Source organism: Oncorhynchus keta, chromosome 18 (assembly GCF_023373465.1).
Source record: "Oncorhynchus keta strain PuntledgeMale-10-30-2019 chromosome 18, Oket_V2, whole genome shotgun sequence".
Lineage (NCBI taxonomy): Eukaryota > Metazoa > Chordata > Actinopteri > Salmoniformes > Salmonidae > Oncorhynchus > Oncorhynchus keta.
The window spans coordinates 46,820,632-46,838,318 of NC_068438.1; the positions used below are offsets into that span (position 1 = coordinate 46,820,632).

Consider the following 17,687-nt stretch of genomic DNA (forward strand, 5'->3'; position numbering starts at 1 on the left):
TTGTTGCACCAGACAAGCTAATAAATGCATGTTCTGCAATTCAACCTTTGCTAAGCCCCGCCCCATCGGTTATTGTTTCTACCAAGGTCAACATTTTCCCGGGAAGCTCAAATAAAGCTCAAGCTCAATTCCTGGGAAGCTCGATTGGTTTGTTTCAAGAAAAAGTTGATTAAGGATGACAAGGGAAAGCCACCAGAGTCAACCCAATACAACACTGGACAGGAAGTGAAAACAGAACAAGGTTCCTAGACAGGAAGTGATAACAGACCAAGGTTCCTAGACAGGAAGTGATAACAGAACAAGGATCCTAGACAGAAAGTACAGCAGAAAGACTGAACAAGGTCTACTGGTAAAGTAACTTGATGGTTAGCTAGCGAGCTAATGAGGTAACATGACTGAACAAGGTCTACTGGTAAAGTAACCAGGTGGTTAGCTAATGAGGTAACATGACTGAACAAGGTCTACTGGTAAAGTAACCAGGTGGTTAGCTAATGAGGTAACATGACTGAACAAGGTGTACTGGTAAAGTAACCAGGTGGTTAGCTAATGAGGTAACATGACTGAACAAGGTGTACTGGTAAATTAACCAGGTGGTTAGCTAATGAGGTAACATGACTGAACAAGGTGTACTGGTAAAGTAACCAGGTGGTTAGCTAGCGAGCTAATGAGGTAACATGACTGAACAATGTGTACTGGTAAAGTAACCAATTGGTTAGCTAATGAGGTAACATGACTGAACAAGGTGTACTGGTAAAGTAACCAGGTGGTTAGCTAATGAGGTAACATGACTGAACAAGGTGTACTGGTAAAGTAACCAGGTGGTTAGCTAATGAGGTAACATGACTGAAGAAGGTGTACTGGTAAAGTAACCAGGTGGTTAGCTAATGAGGTAACATGACTGAACAAGGTGTACTGGTAAAGTAACCAGGTGGTTAGCTAATGAGGTAACATGACTGAACAAGGTGTACTGGTAAAGTAACCAGGTGGTTAGCTAATGAGGTAACATGACTGAACAAGTTGTACTGGTAAAGTAACCAAGTGGTTCGCTAATGAGGTAACATGACTGAACAAGTCGTACTGGTAAAGTAACCAGGTCGTTAGCTAGCTAGCTAATGGGGTAACATGACTGAACAAGATGTACTGGTACAGTAACCAGATCGATAGCTAGCGAGCTGATGAGGTAACATGACTGAACAAGGTGTACTGGTAAAGTAACCAGGTCGTTAGCTAATGAGGTAACATGACTGAACAAGGTGTACTGGTAAAGTAACCAGGTGGTTAGCTAATGAGGTAACATGACTGAACAAGGTGTACTGGTAAAGTAACCAGGTGGTTAGCCAGCGAGATGATGAGGTAACATGACTGAACAAGGTGTACTGGAAAAGTAACCAGGTGGTTCGCTAATGAGGTAACATGACTGAACAAGGTGTACTGGTAAAGTAACCAGGTGGTTAGCTGATGAGGTAACATGACTGAACAAGGTGTACTGGTAAAGTAACCAGGTGGTTAGCTAATGAGGTAACATGACTGAACAAGGTGTACTGGTAAAGTAACCAGTTTGTTAGCTAATGAGGTAACATGACTGAACAAGGTGTACTGGTAAAGTAACCAGGTGGTTAGCTAATGAGGTAACATGACTGAACAAGGTGTACTGGTAAAGTAACCAATTGGTTAGCTAATGAGGTAACATGACTGAACAAGGTGTACTGGTAAAGTAACCAGGTGGTTAGCTAATGAGGTAACATGACTGAACAAGGTGTACTGGTAAAGTAACCAGGTGGTTAGCTAATGAGGTAACATGACTGAAGAAGGTGTACTGGTAAAGTAAACAAATGCCGGTGAGAGATTTATGAAGACGGCTTCAAGGGGTACTGAACTTCCTCATTTGGCTTAGTTTTTTAGCTTGGCCTTTAAGAAATGCAACAGCCTTGACTGAAGCTAAACCAGAGTGGTTTTGGGAGGGTGGTTTAATGTGGATGTCCCTTGTGTGTGTGTGTTCCTGCGTGGCAAGCATTTGTATATGAATACACTGAGTGTACAAAACATTAAGAACATCTTAACATTCAGTTGCACCCTCTCCTTTTTCCTTTAGAACAGCCTCAATTCGTCGTGTGCATGGACTCTACAAGGTGTCGAAAGCGTTCCACAGGGATGCTGGCCCATGATGACTCCAATGCTTCCCACTGTTGTGTCAAGTTGGCTGGACGTCCATTGGTTGGTAGACCATTCTTGATACTCACAGGAAAGTGTTGAGCATTAAAAAAAACAGCAGTATTGCAGTTCTTTACACAAACCGGTGTGCCTGGCACCTACTACCATACCCCGCTTAAAGGCACTTAAACATTTTGTCCTGCACCTTCATCCTCTGAATGGCACACACACACAATCCAAGTGACCAGTGACATCAATCAGAAATGATAGATTCCACCTGGAATCACCTGGTCAGTATGTCATGGAAAGAGTAGGTGTTCTTAATGTTTTGTACACTCAGTTGTACATTATTACAATAATAAAAAAATGCATCTGTAAACTCAGTAGATATCACCATCTAGAGGCTTAGACTCTGACATAAACAACTGCCACTCCCACAATAAGTTGTTTAAGGACATATATTTTCAGCCCTCTCCCTCTCTCTCTGCAGAAAAAGCTAAATACATATGTTGGCATACCTGCTCCCGCTCCCCCTCCTTGGCGCTCGAAGGTGCCAGGCTCCCCAGCATTACTCACTCTTACCACCATCATTACGCATACCTGCCCCCCAGTGTTAATTGTCATTTGTCGTTGCCTACCCGTATGCTGACGCAGCTTCTACCTGTCTGTAACCCCCTGTACCTGCTTCTCCAGCATCAGTCACTACCTACTGTATCAATATATTTGACTGCATCCGTAAATGTTTCATGCTCTCTCTCTGTTTCCAAGTAGACCATGTGGTTAGTGCACCGTACTACATCTCTGTTGCCAAAATAAACCATGCACTGCTGGGTCATTGATGGCTGTTGGGTCATTGATGGCTGTTGGGTCATTGATGGCTGTTGGGTCATTGATGGCTGTTGGGTCATTGATGGCTGTTGGGTCATTGATGGCTGTTGGGTCATTGATGGCTGTTGGGTCATTGATGGCTGTTGGGTCATTGATGGCTGTTGGGTCATTGATTTGGAATCTTTCCCTTCCAAGTGCAACACTGTAGGTTGCAAAATAACACCAACTTCCATGTGTGTCATATCCTTCGATGCGTGCTTGCATATATCAAGTTTTATGCTTTAATATGTTACCAATGAGGCCATCTTGATAACTCCTCATACAGAATGAATGGCACAAGGACAAATGCAAATATTTATGTAACCTGATTCATTAGCATGCCAAAACCACAACATATGAAACATGTTTACTATATTAATCATCTATAATAAGTTTTATGTGAGCCTAACTGGTTTGCATGTTCAACCATGTCTGCTTGTAAAGCCACAATGCAAAAAAAAAGGTGTCCTCTGTTGAACCAGTCAGCACTTTCCTCAGCCAGCCAGTATTGGTTAGTTTGCAGCCTGTTTGCAGTCAAAACAGTAGCTTCATTCACTGCCTACAAAAAGACTCCTACCACACAAGACAGAACAATGGTAAGACACACCTGTTAATTAAATAATATGTCATAAAGAAGAGATGATTGAGATATCTTAAATTATTTATCAAATGTATGCCAATATGTTATGTCATGTTTCACTGAGAAATCACACGTTTATATAAAAAAAGAAAATAACATCTCTATGAGACCGGCTGTACTGATTGGTAGAGTAGTTTGTGAAAGTTGAAGGTTGGATTGGCTGTATTTATCGATGTTTGTACACTGCCTATGGTATCCAACAACTAATGTATCTACCAACACATAATAGAATGCAGTACTTGTATTATTGATGTACTAGACGCAAGAGTGACTCAAGGTTAGCGAATGAAAAAGCTATAGTGTTGAAGTGAATCAGCTTCTTGATATGCCACACCTGTCAGGTGGATGGATTATCTTGGCAAAAGAGAAATGCTCACAAACAGGGACGTAAACAGATTTGAGAGAAATAAGCTTGTTGTGCATTATTTCAGCTCATGAAACATGGGACCAACACTTGGTCGTTTATATTTTTGTTCAGTAATAACTAACATTCAGTCCTTAAACAGACTGATCATTACAGAGGTGCACCTTGTGCTGGGGACAGTTAAAATATATGAAGTGTTATGTGAACTGTAACTCATAAAAATTGTAGAAATTGTTGTATGTTTTGTTTATGTTTTGGTCAGTATACATAGCTCATGCACAAAGCAGTACAAGTTTACTGAGTGACTGATTCAAAACAGCAATATTTTATAAATAACCAGACAAATACATTTGCAGACCTTTTAGATACACAAGTACCAGACAAACGTTTGGACACACCTACTCATTCAAGGGTTTTCCCTCATATTTTTCCTTATAGTGAAGACATCAAAAACATGAAATAACACATATGGAGTCATGTAACCAAAAAAGTGTTAAACAAATCAAAATATGTTTTATATTTAAGATTAAGATTAAGAGCCACCCTTTGCCAATGATGACAGCTTTGCACACTCTTGGCATTCTCTTATGTAAAAAAAATAAAGAAAAACCCTTGAATGAGTTGGTGCGTCCAAATTTTTGACTGGTATTGTTTTTTTTTTTAATACAAAAAATAGTGTAGTGTAAAACAATGTAATTCACAGGTCAAGTGGTGAAGAGAAGAGACACAAAGTCAACACCAGTAACATGGAAATGAGGAAATGAGTCAATGTAAAAAGTCACGTTAGTGACCCACCACCTTAACGTGTCAATAAGAAAAGCAAACCAAATCCAATTTGTCACAAATACAACAGGTGTAGACTTTACTGTGAAATGCTTACTTACACGCCCTTAACCAACAATGCAGTTCAAGAAATAGAGTTAATAAAATATTTACCAAATAAACAACATGTTTTTTTTTCACCTTTATTTAACCAGGTAGGCTAGATGAGAACAAGCTTTCATTTACAACTGCGACCTGACCAAGATAAAGCAAAGCAGTGAGACACATACAACAACAGAGTTACACATGGAGTAAAACAAGGGTACAGTCAATAACACAATAGAAAAAATTAAGTCTATATACAGTCTGTGCAAATGGCGTGAGGAGGTAAGGAAATAAATAGACCATAGTAGCAAAGTAATTACAATTTAGCAGATTAAAACTGGAGTGATAGACGAGCAGATGATGACGAGCAGATGATGGTGTGTAAGTAGTGGTACTGGTGTGTAAGTAGTGATACTGGTGTTTAAGTAGTGATACTGGTGTGTAAGTAGTGATACTGGTGTGTAAGTAGTGATACTGGTGTGTAAGTAGTGATACTGGTGTGTAAGTAGTGGTACTGGTGTGTAAGTAGTGATACGGGTGTGTAAGTAGTGATACTGGTGTGCAAAAGAGCAGCAAAGTAAATAAAAACAATATGGGGATGAGGTAGGCAGATTCGGTGGGCTATTTACAGATGGGCTGTGTACAGCTGCAGCCATCGGTTAGCTGCTCAGATAGCTGATGTTTAAAGTTAGTGAGGGAAATGTAAGTCTCCAAATGACATGAAACATAATAAAGTAACAATAACGAGGCTGTATACAGGGGGTACCGGTACCGAGTCAATGTGCGGGGGTACAGGCTACTCCAGGTAATATTCACTGGCTATTTTAGCATGTAAATCTTGGTGGTGGAAACTACATTTTTGTTGTTGATGCATGCCAGCAAAGGCACTACACAACACTAAACAATACATGAATTGCACTATAACGGTTACAAACGGTGCCCACATTAGGGCCTACAGAAAGCTGTCCTAACAGCAGAGCTGTTTCTTTTCAGCACCATGTAATGAATCCGTACCACCGCTAAACCTGGCTATCAGCGGAGCCTTGTCTGACAGCAAAACAGTTCATTCAGCCTCATTTACTGCCCTTTTAAAAAAAAACATAGCTGATATGGCTGACTTGCTTGAACAAATGTGGTTTCTAATGACAATTGAACAGGAAAGTGGGGTGCAAAATTTGAACATCAAACTTTGTCATCAAAGTCTGGCATTCTCGGGATTTATGGCGCTTTGAAGACAACTGGGAACTCGGAAATAGACAAGATCGAATCATGACTTCAGTTCTCTTGAGGTCAGAGCTCTAGAAAGAGGCTGTAAGAACCGACGCCGGAGATGAGAAGCAGGTACGAGAAGTCAACATTTAATAAGGAACAAACATGAAACAAGACCGGCACAGCGTCAGCACATGGGGCAAAACAACAAGATTCGACAATCATTGCAGTAGCGGGGAACAGAGATGGGGAACTAACAAATATAGTGGAGGTAATAAACATGTGATTCAGTCCAGGTCAGTCCAATAATACGCTGATGCGTGTGATGGGGAAAGGCAGGTTTGCGTACTGATGGTGGCAGGAGTGTGTAAGCGCCAGAGAAGGCGAGCGGGAGCAGGCGTGACAGGGGCCTGAGGTCCCAACTTGGAATTCTGAGGTGGATGACTGTTCAAAAGGTATTTTCCCAGTCTGAAATGTTTTTTGTCAGAGTCCCGAGTTGTCTTGAACTCACTGAAGTCTGAGATTTATGAGATCCGAGTTTCCAGTTGTTTTGAATGCGGCAGAAGTCATGCTGGCTTGACAGCATGGCCAATGTATACAACCTTTTCTAGCCCATGGTGTTGCATGTCAATGTTTCAAAGCAAGCAAAGAAGTTGTTTAGTTTGTCTGGGAGCAAGACATCGTGGTCCGCGACAGGGCTGGTTTTCTTTTTGTAGTTTGTGATTGACTGTAGACCCTGCCACATACCTCTTGTGTCTGAGCCGTTGAAGTGTGACTAGACTTTGTCCCTATACTGACGCTTAGCTTGTTTGATTGCCTTGCTGAGGGAATAACTACACTGTTTGTATTCGGTCATGTTTCCTGTCTCCTTGCCCTAATTAAAAGCAGTGGTTCGCACTTTCAGTTTTGTGCGAATGCTGCCATCAATCCACGATTTCTGGTTGGGGAAGGTTTTAATAGTCGCTGTGGGTACAACATCACCAATGCACTTGCTAGTAAACTTGCTCACCGAATCAGTGTATTCATCAATGTTAGTGTCCGATGCCACGCGGAACATATCCCAGTCCACTTGATCAAAGCAATCTTGAAGCGTGGAATCCGATTGGTTGGACCAGCATTAAACAGACCTCTGGCAGCTCCTGACTGACGGGCGGCTCTGGCAGTGCGTGGAGGAGGCACCAGATGGACCGGGCTGTGGAGGAGCACTGGAGCTCTGGTGCATATCACTCGCACCTCTCCTTTAGGCTCAATACCCACATTTTCCCGGCACGGGCGGAGCGCAGGCATAGGACGCACTGCACCCTCCCAGCACCCCGGAGACACAGCACACAGAGCCGGCGCAGGATACACTGGACTCAAATGGCGTACCGGAGACCAAACACGCTGGGCCGGCACAATACGCCCTGGCTGGATGCCGACTCTCGCATGGTACTTGCGAGGGGCTGGCCGGGCTATGAGCACGTACTGGCGACACCATGCGCTTGACCACATAACACAGTGCCTGACCAGTACTGCACTTCTTCCGGTAGGCATGGGGAATTGGCTCGGGTCTATCGCCTGACTCCGCCAATATCCCCGTGTGCCACCCCAAAACATTTTTTGGGGGCTGCCTGTCTTGCCTGTTGCGCTGCCTTACCTCATATCGCCGCCGCTCAGCTTTCACTGCCTGCAGCTAATCCTTGGGGTGGCGATATTTCCCTGCCTGTGCCCAGGGTCCCTTGCCTTCCAGTAACTCCTCCCATGTCCAGGAGTCCAGAACCCTCTGCTCCTGGTTACCACACTGCTTGGTCCATTTGTGGTGGGTAGTTCTGTAACGGTTGTCTTCCTTTTCTGATGAGGAATAGGATGCTCATCGTGGTAAGTGTTCATGTTATATTTATTAAACCTTTACACAAAAATAACAAAGGGGAAAACACGACAAAAACAAAACAGTTCTGTAAGGTGCAACAAAAACACTAAACAGAAAATAACTACCCACCACCCATAGTGTGAAAACAGGCTGCCTAAGTATGGTTATCAATCAGAGACAACGATCGACAGCTGCCTCTGATTGGGAACCATACCAGGCCAAACACAGAAATACAAAACCTAGAATAGACAACACCCCAACTCACGCCCTGACAAAACTAAAAAAGAGACATAAAAAAAGGAACTAAGGTCAGGACGTGACACAGGCTTTAATAAATTAAGTAGCCAATAGGCAGAGGGTGGCTTCATTTGTCTGATTCTCTGTAATGATGGAATGGGATTAATAATGCATTTTATTCTGTTAAGTGGTGTCTTCCATCAAACAACACAACTACATGTTCAGTCACCTCCTTGCCTGATGTCGATAAACAGGGTAATGTCAAGCCTTTGTTTTTTTTTCAAAAGTCTCATGGAATGTAGGCTTACATTGAACACCACACATTTTCTGCTACTGTAAGCTGAATGATAGAACAGCTATTTCTATGTTAAAATGTTATGGGATGCATTTTCTCCATTATTTTTGGTGGTAGGCCACTCTGATACAGTAGGCCTATATTATGATCCAATAGCCACATTAGCCTATATGGTCAGTGTTAAAACTGTAACTAAAGCAGGTACATCCTCAGTTTTCACAGCAAATGTGTGTGTGAAGTTGCACAGAATATTCACAATTTTCAAGTTTGTGCTCAGCAGACCTGAAATTTGCTTGCAAGTAGTAGAAGCGAAGTTGCAGAACATCCATCTCTTCCGTGTTTATACCAGAAGAGATACTGGAAAAAAATGTGATTTAGAAAAAGGGGCGGGACTTCCGTTACAAAACTCACTAACTGCTGCTCCTCAGTCTTCGCAAGGAATTATCCGGTGTCACGGATCATCGGTGTTATGGGCGAACAGAGCTTTTTGTCAACTGAAGGCTCTGTTTACCTCGGCTCCTGTGTTGGCTCATCTTGATCATTCCTTAGCGTTCATAGTTGAGGCGGACGCGTCCAAGGCTGGGATAGGGGCTGTGCTGTCTCAGCGCTCGGGTACACCACTTAAACTCTGCCCCTGTGCATTATTTTCGAAGAAGCTCAGCCCGGAGCGAAACTATGATGTGGAGGATCGGGAGCTGTTGGCTATTGTCAGGGCTCTGAAAGCGTGGAGGCATTGGCTTGAGGGGGCTGAACACCCTTTTCTCATTTTGACTGACCACAGCAATCTGGAGTACATCCGGGCGGCGAGGAGATTGAATCCTTGCCAGGCAAGGTGGGCCATGTTTTTCACCCGTTTTGTGTTCACTCTATCACACAGACCAGGTTCGCAGAACGCTAAGGCAGACGCACTGTCTCGGATGTATGACACAGAAGAGCGGTCCACGGATTCCACTCCTATACTTCCGGCTTCTTGCCTAGTGGCACCGGTGGTATGGGAGGTTGACGCGGACATTGAACGGGTGTTACGTGCGGAGCCCACACATACCCAGTGTCCAGTTGGATGTAAGTACTTTCCATCTGATGTTCGTGATCGATTGATTTGTTGGGCTCATATGTCACCTTCCTCTGGTCATCCTGGCATCGATCGGACACTGCGCTGTCTTAGTGGGAAGTACTGGTGGCCCACATTAGCTAAGGAATTGAGGGTGTCCTGCTCAGTGTGAGCTCAGTGCAAGGCACCTAGACAGCTACCCTGAGGGAAAATACAACCCCTACCCGTTCCACAACGGCCGTGGTCGCACCTATGGGTGGATTTTGTGACGGATCTTCCTCCGCCACACAGAAACACCACGATTCTGAAGTTCCTTTGCCCAGTCTCCCTATGGCCCTACAGACTGAGGAGGCCCTGTTTACACACGTCTTCCGGCACTACGGGGTGCCTGAGGATATAGCGTCTGATCGGGGTTCCCAGTTCACATCAAGGGTCTGGAGGGCGTTCATGGAACATCTGGGTCAGTCTTACCTCAGGGTTTCACCCCGAAAGTAATGGGCAGGTGGAGAGAGTTAACCAGGATGTGGTTAGGTTTCTGCGGTCTTATTGCCAGGACCGGCCGGGGGAGTGGTCGGTTGTCATCCCCTGGGCAGAGATGGCCCAAAACTATCTCCGCCACTCCTCCACTAACCTGTCTCCATTTCAGTGTGTACTAGGTTATCAGCTGGTTCTGGCATCAGAGTCAGATCGAGGCACCTGCGGTGGATGATTGGTTTCGGCGTTCGGAGGAAACCTGGGACGCAGCTCATGTACGCCTGCAACGGGCCATCAGGCGACAGAAGGCGAGCGCCGATTTCCACCGCAGTAAGGCCCCGGTGTATACACCGGGAGACCAGGTCTGGCTCTCGACCCAAAACCTGCCCCTTTGCCTGCCCTGCCGGAAGCTTGGTCCGCGGTTTGTGGGGCCATTTAAATTCCTGAGGAGACTGAACGAGGTATGTTATGATTATTGTATTAACCCCTCGTTCCATGTGTCTCTCCTCAGGCCGGTGGTGGCTGGCCCGCTCCAGCAGTCTAAGGTGCGGGAGGTTCCTCTGCCACTTCTGGACATCGAGGGGGTTCCCGCATATACGTTGCAGGCCATCATGCACTCTAGGCGTCGGGCGAGGGGCCTTCAGTACCTCGTGGAGTGGGACTGTCCGGAGGAGAGATGCTGGGTGCCGGTGGAGGACATACTGGACCCTTCCCTACTACAGAAATACCACCCAGATCGCCCTGCGCATCGTCCTCCGGGTCGTCCCCGAGGCCAGTGTCGACGCGCTGCTGGAGGCATGCGTCAGTGGGGGGATATTGTCACGACTTCCGCCGAAGTTGGTGCCTCTCCTTGTTCGGGTGGCGTTTGGCGCTCGTTGTCACCGGCTTTATAGCTTCCACCGATCCATGTTTCTGTTTTCCATTTGTTATGTCTTGAGTGAACACACCTGGTTCTCATTAAGTTATTCTTATTTCCCTATTTAACCCTCTGGTTCTCAGTATGTGTGGTGCGTGATTGTTCCTGTTATGTTTAGTCTTGCGTGTTAGGATTTGTTATCACTACGTGGATTTATTCTACTGAGTAACGTACGTTATTTTACTCATTTCTGTTTCCTGCGCTTGACTCCGTCCTCACCTATACACCACTGACGCTGCCAGTCGGGTCTCAATTTCCAGGTAAGAAAAAATGCGTAGAATGCGTATTACAAGAAACAGACCCTTTTTTGTGACGAAAAACAACATTGCAACACTGTGCTACGATCCGTCAGCCTTGTTTACGTATACTGTGTAGAAAAAACCTTCTTCAGCAAAACACCAGTCTCAAAGTCAACAGTGAAGAGGTGACTCCGAGATGCTGGCCATCTAGGCAAAGTTGCAAAGAAAAAGCCATATCTCAGACCTGCAAATAAAAAGAAAAGATTTAGACGGCAAAATAACACAGCCACTGGACAGAGGAACACTGCCTAGAATGCCAGCATCCCGGAGGCGCCTCTTCACTGTTGACGTTGAGACTAGTGTTTTGCGTTTACTATTTAATGAACCTGCCAGTTGAGGACTTGAGAGAAGTCTGTTTCTCAAACCAGATACTCTAATGTACTTGTCCTCTTGCTCAGTTGTGCACCGGGACCTACCACTCCTCTTTCTATTTTGGTTAGAGCCAGTTTGCGCTGTTCTGTGAAGGGAGTAGTACACAGTGTTGTACAAGATCTTCAGTTTCTTGGCATTTTCTCACATTGAATAGCCTCCATTTCTCAGAACAACAATAGACTGACGAGTTTCAGAAGAAAGGTCTTTGTTTCTGTCCATTTTTAACCTGTAATCAAACCCACAAATGCTGATGTTCCAGATACTCAACTAGTCTAAAGAAAGCCAGTTTTACTGCTTCTTTAAATCAGAACAACAGTTTTCAGCTGTGCTAGCATAATTGCAAAATGGTTTTCTAATGATCAATTAGCTTTTAAAATGATAAACTGAGTGCCACGCCTTGGTCTTAGTATTTTGTGTTTTCGTTATTTATTTGGTCAGGCCAGGGTGTGACATGGGTTTATTTTGTTGTGTTTCGTATTGGGGTTTTAGTAGGCATTGGGATTGCGGCTGAGTAGGGGTGTCTAGCATAGGCTTGTTGCCTGAGGCGGTTCTCAATCAGAGTCAGGTGATTCTCGTTGTCTCTGATTGGGAACCATATTTAGGTAGCCTTGGTTTCACTGTGTGTTTTGTGGGTGATTGTTCCTGTCTCTGTGTTTGTTGTCACAAGATAGGCTGTATATGTTTTCACGTTCCGTTTGTTGTTTTTTGTATATTTAGTTATTTCATGTATCGTTCATTTTTCATTAAAGAACATGAGTAACCACCACGCCGCATTTTGGTCCGCTACTCTTCCAACAGACGAACGCCGTTACACTGAGATTAGCTAACATAACATGCCATTGGAACACAGAAGTGATTGTTGCTGATAATGGCCCTCTGGTTGCCTATGTAGATATTCCATAAAAACATCTGCCGTTTCCAGCTACAATAGTCATTTACAATATTAGCAATGTCTACACTGTATTTCCGATCAATTTCATGTTATTTTAATGGATGAAAAAGGTGCTTTTCTTTTTTACATTTCTATGTGACCCCAAACTTTTGAACTGTAGTGTATGTGCGGTCACTGTGGGGACGACATCGTCAATTAAATTATTGATATAGCCGATGACTGAGGTGGTATACTCCTCAATGCCATTAGATGAATCCTGGAACATATTCCAGTCTGTGCTAGCTTAACAGTCCTGTAGTTTAGCATCTGCTTCATCTGACCACTTTTTTATAGACCGAGTCACTGGTGCTTCCTGCTTAAATATTTGCTTGTAAGCAGTAATCAGGAGGATAGAATTATAGTCAGATTCCCAAATGGTGGGAAAGGGAGAGTTTTTTATGTGGAGTAAAGTTGTTATTGAATTTTTTACCCTCTGGTTGCACATTTAACATGCTGATAGCTTAAACCGATTTAAGTTTCCTTGCATTAAAGTCCCCTGCCACTAGGAGTGCCGCCTCTGGATGAGCATTTTCCTGTTCGCTTATAGTGTTATACAGCTCATTGAGTGTGATTTTAGTGCCAGCACTCCTCTTCTCTCATCTCCCCCCTCTCCTCTCCTCCCCTCTCCAGGTGTATAACTGTACAATGCTAGATGACTTCCTGTTGAAGAACTACCTGACTCCCGCCTATGCCCTGGAGTTTGCCCTGGGTTTCCCCAGCAACCTTCTGGTGGTTCTGGGTTACGTGTTCTGCCTGCCAGAGTGGAAGAGCACTAATGTTTACCTGTTCAACCTCGCTGTCTCTGATCTCCTCTTTCTATGCACGCTGCCATACCTCTCCTACCTGTACGCCAACGCCAAATCAGAATACAGCGGCTTCGGCTGCATCATCAACCGCTATATCCTCCATACCAACCTCTACTCCTCCATCCTTTTCATGGTGTGGGTCAGCATGGACCGCTTCCTGCTCGTACGACACCCATCACGACTTCACTTCCTGTTGACCAAGAAGTCGGCCCTCTGCTTGTCTCTCATGACCTGGGTGGCAGTTAACATGCAGGTGGCCCCCCTAATATTCTACATGGTCCAGGACATGCAGAAAGGGAACTGGAGTTTATGTAAGGACTTTGGGAGCCTGGGGGTTATGGAGAACTTGCTGGGATACAGCCTGGGCCTGACGGTGACTGGCTACCTGCTGCCTCTGCTGGGGCTTGGCTTCTTCAGCTACCACATCAACCGGCTTCTCCGTGTCCAGGCAGAAGTGATTCAGGGCACGGGGACATCGTTCCGCAAGCCCGTACGGGTGGTCTCTGCTGTAGCGACCATGTTTCTGGTACTGTATCTGCCCTATCATTTGATGAGGAATGTGAGGATAGCATCGCGGCATCCCTGGGCAGGGCTGTCTGACTGCCACAAGATATATATACAGAGTGCATACATCCTGACCAGGCCGGTGGCATTCGTCCATAGTGTTATTAACCCTGTGTTCTACTTCTTCATGGGAGACAAGTTCAGAGAGCTCCTATTGGCCAAGATCAGAGTCCTAGTGAGACAGCTAGAACAGAGGACAGAGACCTCAATGTGAGATCCTGTTGAACACTCACTCACACATACAAACCAACACACGGGAAAATATCATGGTATGTTTGAAATATTATTCAAGTAGGCATATGTAACCAATGTTGTGATGTCCCGATCTGCAGGGGAGGGGTGGAACCAGCCACGCTAAGCATTTTTATGTCTACTATATAAGACCTGAGCATTTCTTGTATTATTGGGTTCACTACAAGTCAACTACGATTGGTCCTTGACCAGCTCCATTATTGCAATTCTTGATAATAAATATTGATTGTTTGAAAAAATAACAGTCTCTCTCACTTAATAATCACAAAGTTTCTCTCACTTAATATGTTTTTTTTTATGACAATCTGCTGACGAGGATGGGATCCAGCGGGTGGACAAGGAATCCCGAACATAGAGAAAGGAATCCCGAACATAGAGAAAGGAATCCCGAACATAGAGAAAGGAATCCCGAACATAGAGAAAGGAATCCCGAACATAGAGAAAGGAATCCCGAACATAGAGAAAGGAATCCCGAACATAGAGAAAGGAATCCCGAACATAGAGAAAGGAATCCCGAACATAGAGAAAGGAATCCCGAACATAGAGAAGGGAATCCCGAACATAGAGAAAGGAATCCCGAACATAGAGAAGGGAATCCCGAACATAGAGAAGGGAATCCCGAACATAGAGAAAGGAATCCCGAACATAGAGAAAGGAATCCCGAACATAGAGAAAGGAATCCCGAACATAGAGAAAGGAATCCCGAACATAGAGGAAAAAAAAGGGTGAGGCTGGAATTTCTTATAACAAGCATATGAAAGGTCTGAAAGGAAAAGAGGTGTTAACACAGGGCAATATCTGTGTGAGTTGCCAGGGTCAGAATCTGTGTGAGCAGTTCAACCCCACCTGTGTGAATGGTTGATATTCTGTTTAGAATATCAGACTGGTGTCTGTGTGAGCAGTTGTTCGTATTTTTTTCAATTGCTAACAAGCATCGGTCAATACTGAAGCCACTTTTTCAAAACTCTTCACACAGTCTGCATTACCAACATGCATTTTGGCCAAACAGTTAATCTCACCGCAAACTCACTCAAACCACCAAAACACTTCATGCATGTCTCAAAATAAGCTTGTTTGAACAGAACACTGGCAACAATTCTCACTCAGAAAGAATACATTGTCACTCATAACACACTGACCTAAAAAACACCAACAGGGAGCATTATATAAATGATGAACTTTCCTCTTTGAAGATTGAATGATTTCACATAAATCAGTATTTCATTATAGAATTAGAATAACATCTTTTCACTTTGACTGTACTGAAGTATATGTAACAAGAATGAATCAGAAATGCAGCAATTTGCTACAATAGCCTTTATATTTTCTCTATTTTTGCATATAGTAATTTACAGTTGAAACAAAAACTAATTCCTGACATTCCAGGGCTGCAAAAATAATTACCAAAAAACCATAAACCACATGTATAATCACTCATACTGTGCTGCGAGGGTTCTAGTTCTCCCTCTCCTCTGCATTTGGCCACAAGTTCTCTTCAAATTACATCTATGTGTTCTCTGGCGATGCATCTTGCAAAGTATCTTCTGGAATGTCTACATTTACATTTAAGTCATTTAGCAGACGCTCTTATCCAGAGCGACTTACAAATTGGTGCATACACCTTATGACATCCAGTGGAACAGCCACTTACAATAGTGCATCTAAATCTTTTAGGGGGTGAGAAGGATTACTTACCCTATCCTAGGTATTCCTTGAAGAGGTGGGGTTTCAGGTGTCTCCGGAAGGTGGTGATTGACTCCGCTGTCCTGGCGTCGTGAGGAGTTTGTTCCACCATTGGGGGGCCAGAGCAGCGAACAGTTTTGACTGGGCTGAGCGGGAACTGTACTTCCTCAGTGGTAGGGAGGCGAGCAGGCCAGAGGTGGATGAACGCAGTGCCCTTGTTTGGGTGTAGGGCCTGATCAGAGCCTGGAGGTACTGAGGTGCCGTTCCCCTCACAGCTCCGTAGGCAAGCACCATGGTCTTGTAGCGGATGCGAGCTTCAACTGGAAGCCAGTGGAGAGAGCGGAGGAGCGGGGTGACGTGAGAGAACTTGGGAAGGTTGAACACCAGACGGACTGCGGCGTTCTGGATGAGTTGTAGGGGTTTAATGGCACACGCAGGGAGCCCAGCCAACAGCGAGTTGCAGTAATCAAGACGGGGAGATGACAAGTGCCTGGATTAGGACCTGCGCCGCTTCCTGTGTGAGGCAGGGTCGTACTCTACGGATGTTGTAGAGCATGAACCTACAGGAACGGGACACCGCCTTGATGTTAGTTGAGAACGACAGGGTGTTGTCAGGATCACGCCAAGGTTCTTAGCGCTCTGGGAGGAGGACACAATGGAGTTGTCAACCGTGATGGCGAGATCATGGAGCGGGCAATCCTTCCCGGGAGGAAGAGGAGCTCCGTCTTGCTGAGGTTCAGCTTGAGGTGGTGATCCGTCATCCACACTGATATGTCTGCCAGACATGCAGAGATGCGATTCGCCACCTGGTCATCAGAAGGGGAAAGGAAGATTAATTGTGTGTCGTCTGCATAGCAATGATAGGAGAGACCATGTGAGGTTATGACAGAGCCAAGTGACTTGGTGTATAGCGAGAATAAGAGAGGGCCTAGAACAGAGCCCTGGGGACACCAGTGGTGAGAGCGCGTGGTGAGGAGACAGATTCTCGCCACGCCACCTGGTAGGAGCGACCTGTCAGGTAGGACGCAATCCAAGCGTGGGCCGCGAGAGATGCCCAACTCGGAGAGGGTGGAGAGGAGGATCTGATGGTTCACAGTATCGAAGGCAGACGATAGGTCTAGAAGGATGAGAGCAGAGGAGAGAGAGTTAGCTTTAGCAGTGCGGAGCGCCTCCGTGATACAGAGAAGAGCAGTCTCAGTTGAATGACTAGTCTTGAAACCTGACTGATTTGGATCAAGAAGGTCATTCTGAGAGAGATAGCGGTAGAGCTGGCCAAGGACGGCACGCTCAAGAGTTTTGGAGAGAAAGAGAGAAGGGATACTGGTCTGTAGTTGTTGACATCGGAGGGATCGAGTGTAGGTTTTTCAGAAGGGGTGCAACTCTCGCTCTCTTGAAGACGGGAGGGGACGTAGCCAGCGGTCAGGGATGAGTTGATGAGCGAGGTGAGGTAAGGGAGAAGGTCTCCGGAAATGGTCTGGAGAAGAGAGGAGGGGATAGGGTCAAGCGGGCAGGTTGTTGGGCGGCCGGCCGTCACAAGACGCGAGATTTCATCTGGAGAGAGAGGGGAGAAAGAGGTCAGAGCATAGGGTAGGGCAGTGTGAGCAGAACCAGCGGTGTCGTTTGACTTAGCAAACGAGGATCGGATGTCGTCGACCTTCTTTTCAAAATGGTTGACGAAGTCATCTGCAGAGAGGAGGAGGGGAGGGAGGATTCAGGAGGGAGGAGAAGGTGGCAAAGAGCTTCCTAGGGTTAGAGGCAGATGCTTGGAATTTAGAATGGTAGAAAGTGGCTTTAGCAGCAGAGACAGAGGAGGAAAATGTAGAGAGGAGGGAGTGAAAGGATGCCAGGTCCGCAGGAGGC

The 17,687-nt window shown here is 45.2% G+C and overlaps 1 protein-coding gene across 3 annotated transcripts; it reads left to right on the forward strand.

Moving 5' to 3' along the window:
• Nucleotides 1-1,720: 1,720 nt before the first annotated feature.
• On the forward strand, nucleotides 1,721-14,374 carry LOC118379489 (succinate receptor 1-like). 3 transcript variants are annotated; one of them, XM_052468604.1, is made up of 2 exons: nucleotides 1,721-1,868; nucleotides 13,153-14,374. In XM_052468604.1, the coding sequence occupies exon 2, from the start codon at nucleotides 13,168-13,170 to the stop codon at nucleotides 14,104-14,106; it is 939 nt and encodes a 312-aa protein (XP_052324564.1). In that variant the 5' UTR covers nucleotides 1,721-1,868; nucleotides 13,153-13,167; the 3' UTR covers nucleotides 14,107-14,374. The 3 variants fall into 3 exon arrangements, with proteins under 3 accessions (XP_052324564.1, XP_035622395.1, XP_035622396.1); XM_035766502.2 differs by lacking the exon at nucleotides 1,721-1,868 and adding an exon at nucleotides 3,527-3,614; XM_035766503.2 differs by lacking the exon at nucleotides 1,721-1,868 and adding an exon at nucleotides 10,521-11,180.
• The last annotated feature ends 3,313 nt before the right edge of the window (nucleotides 14,375-17,687 follow it).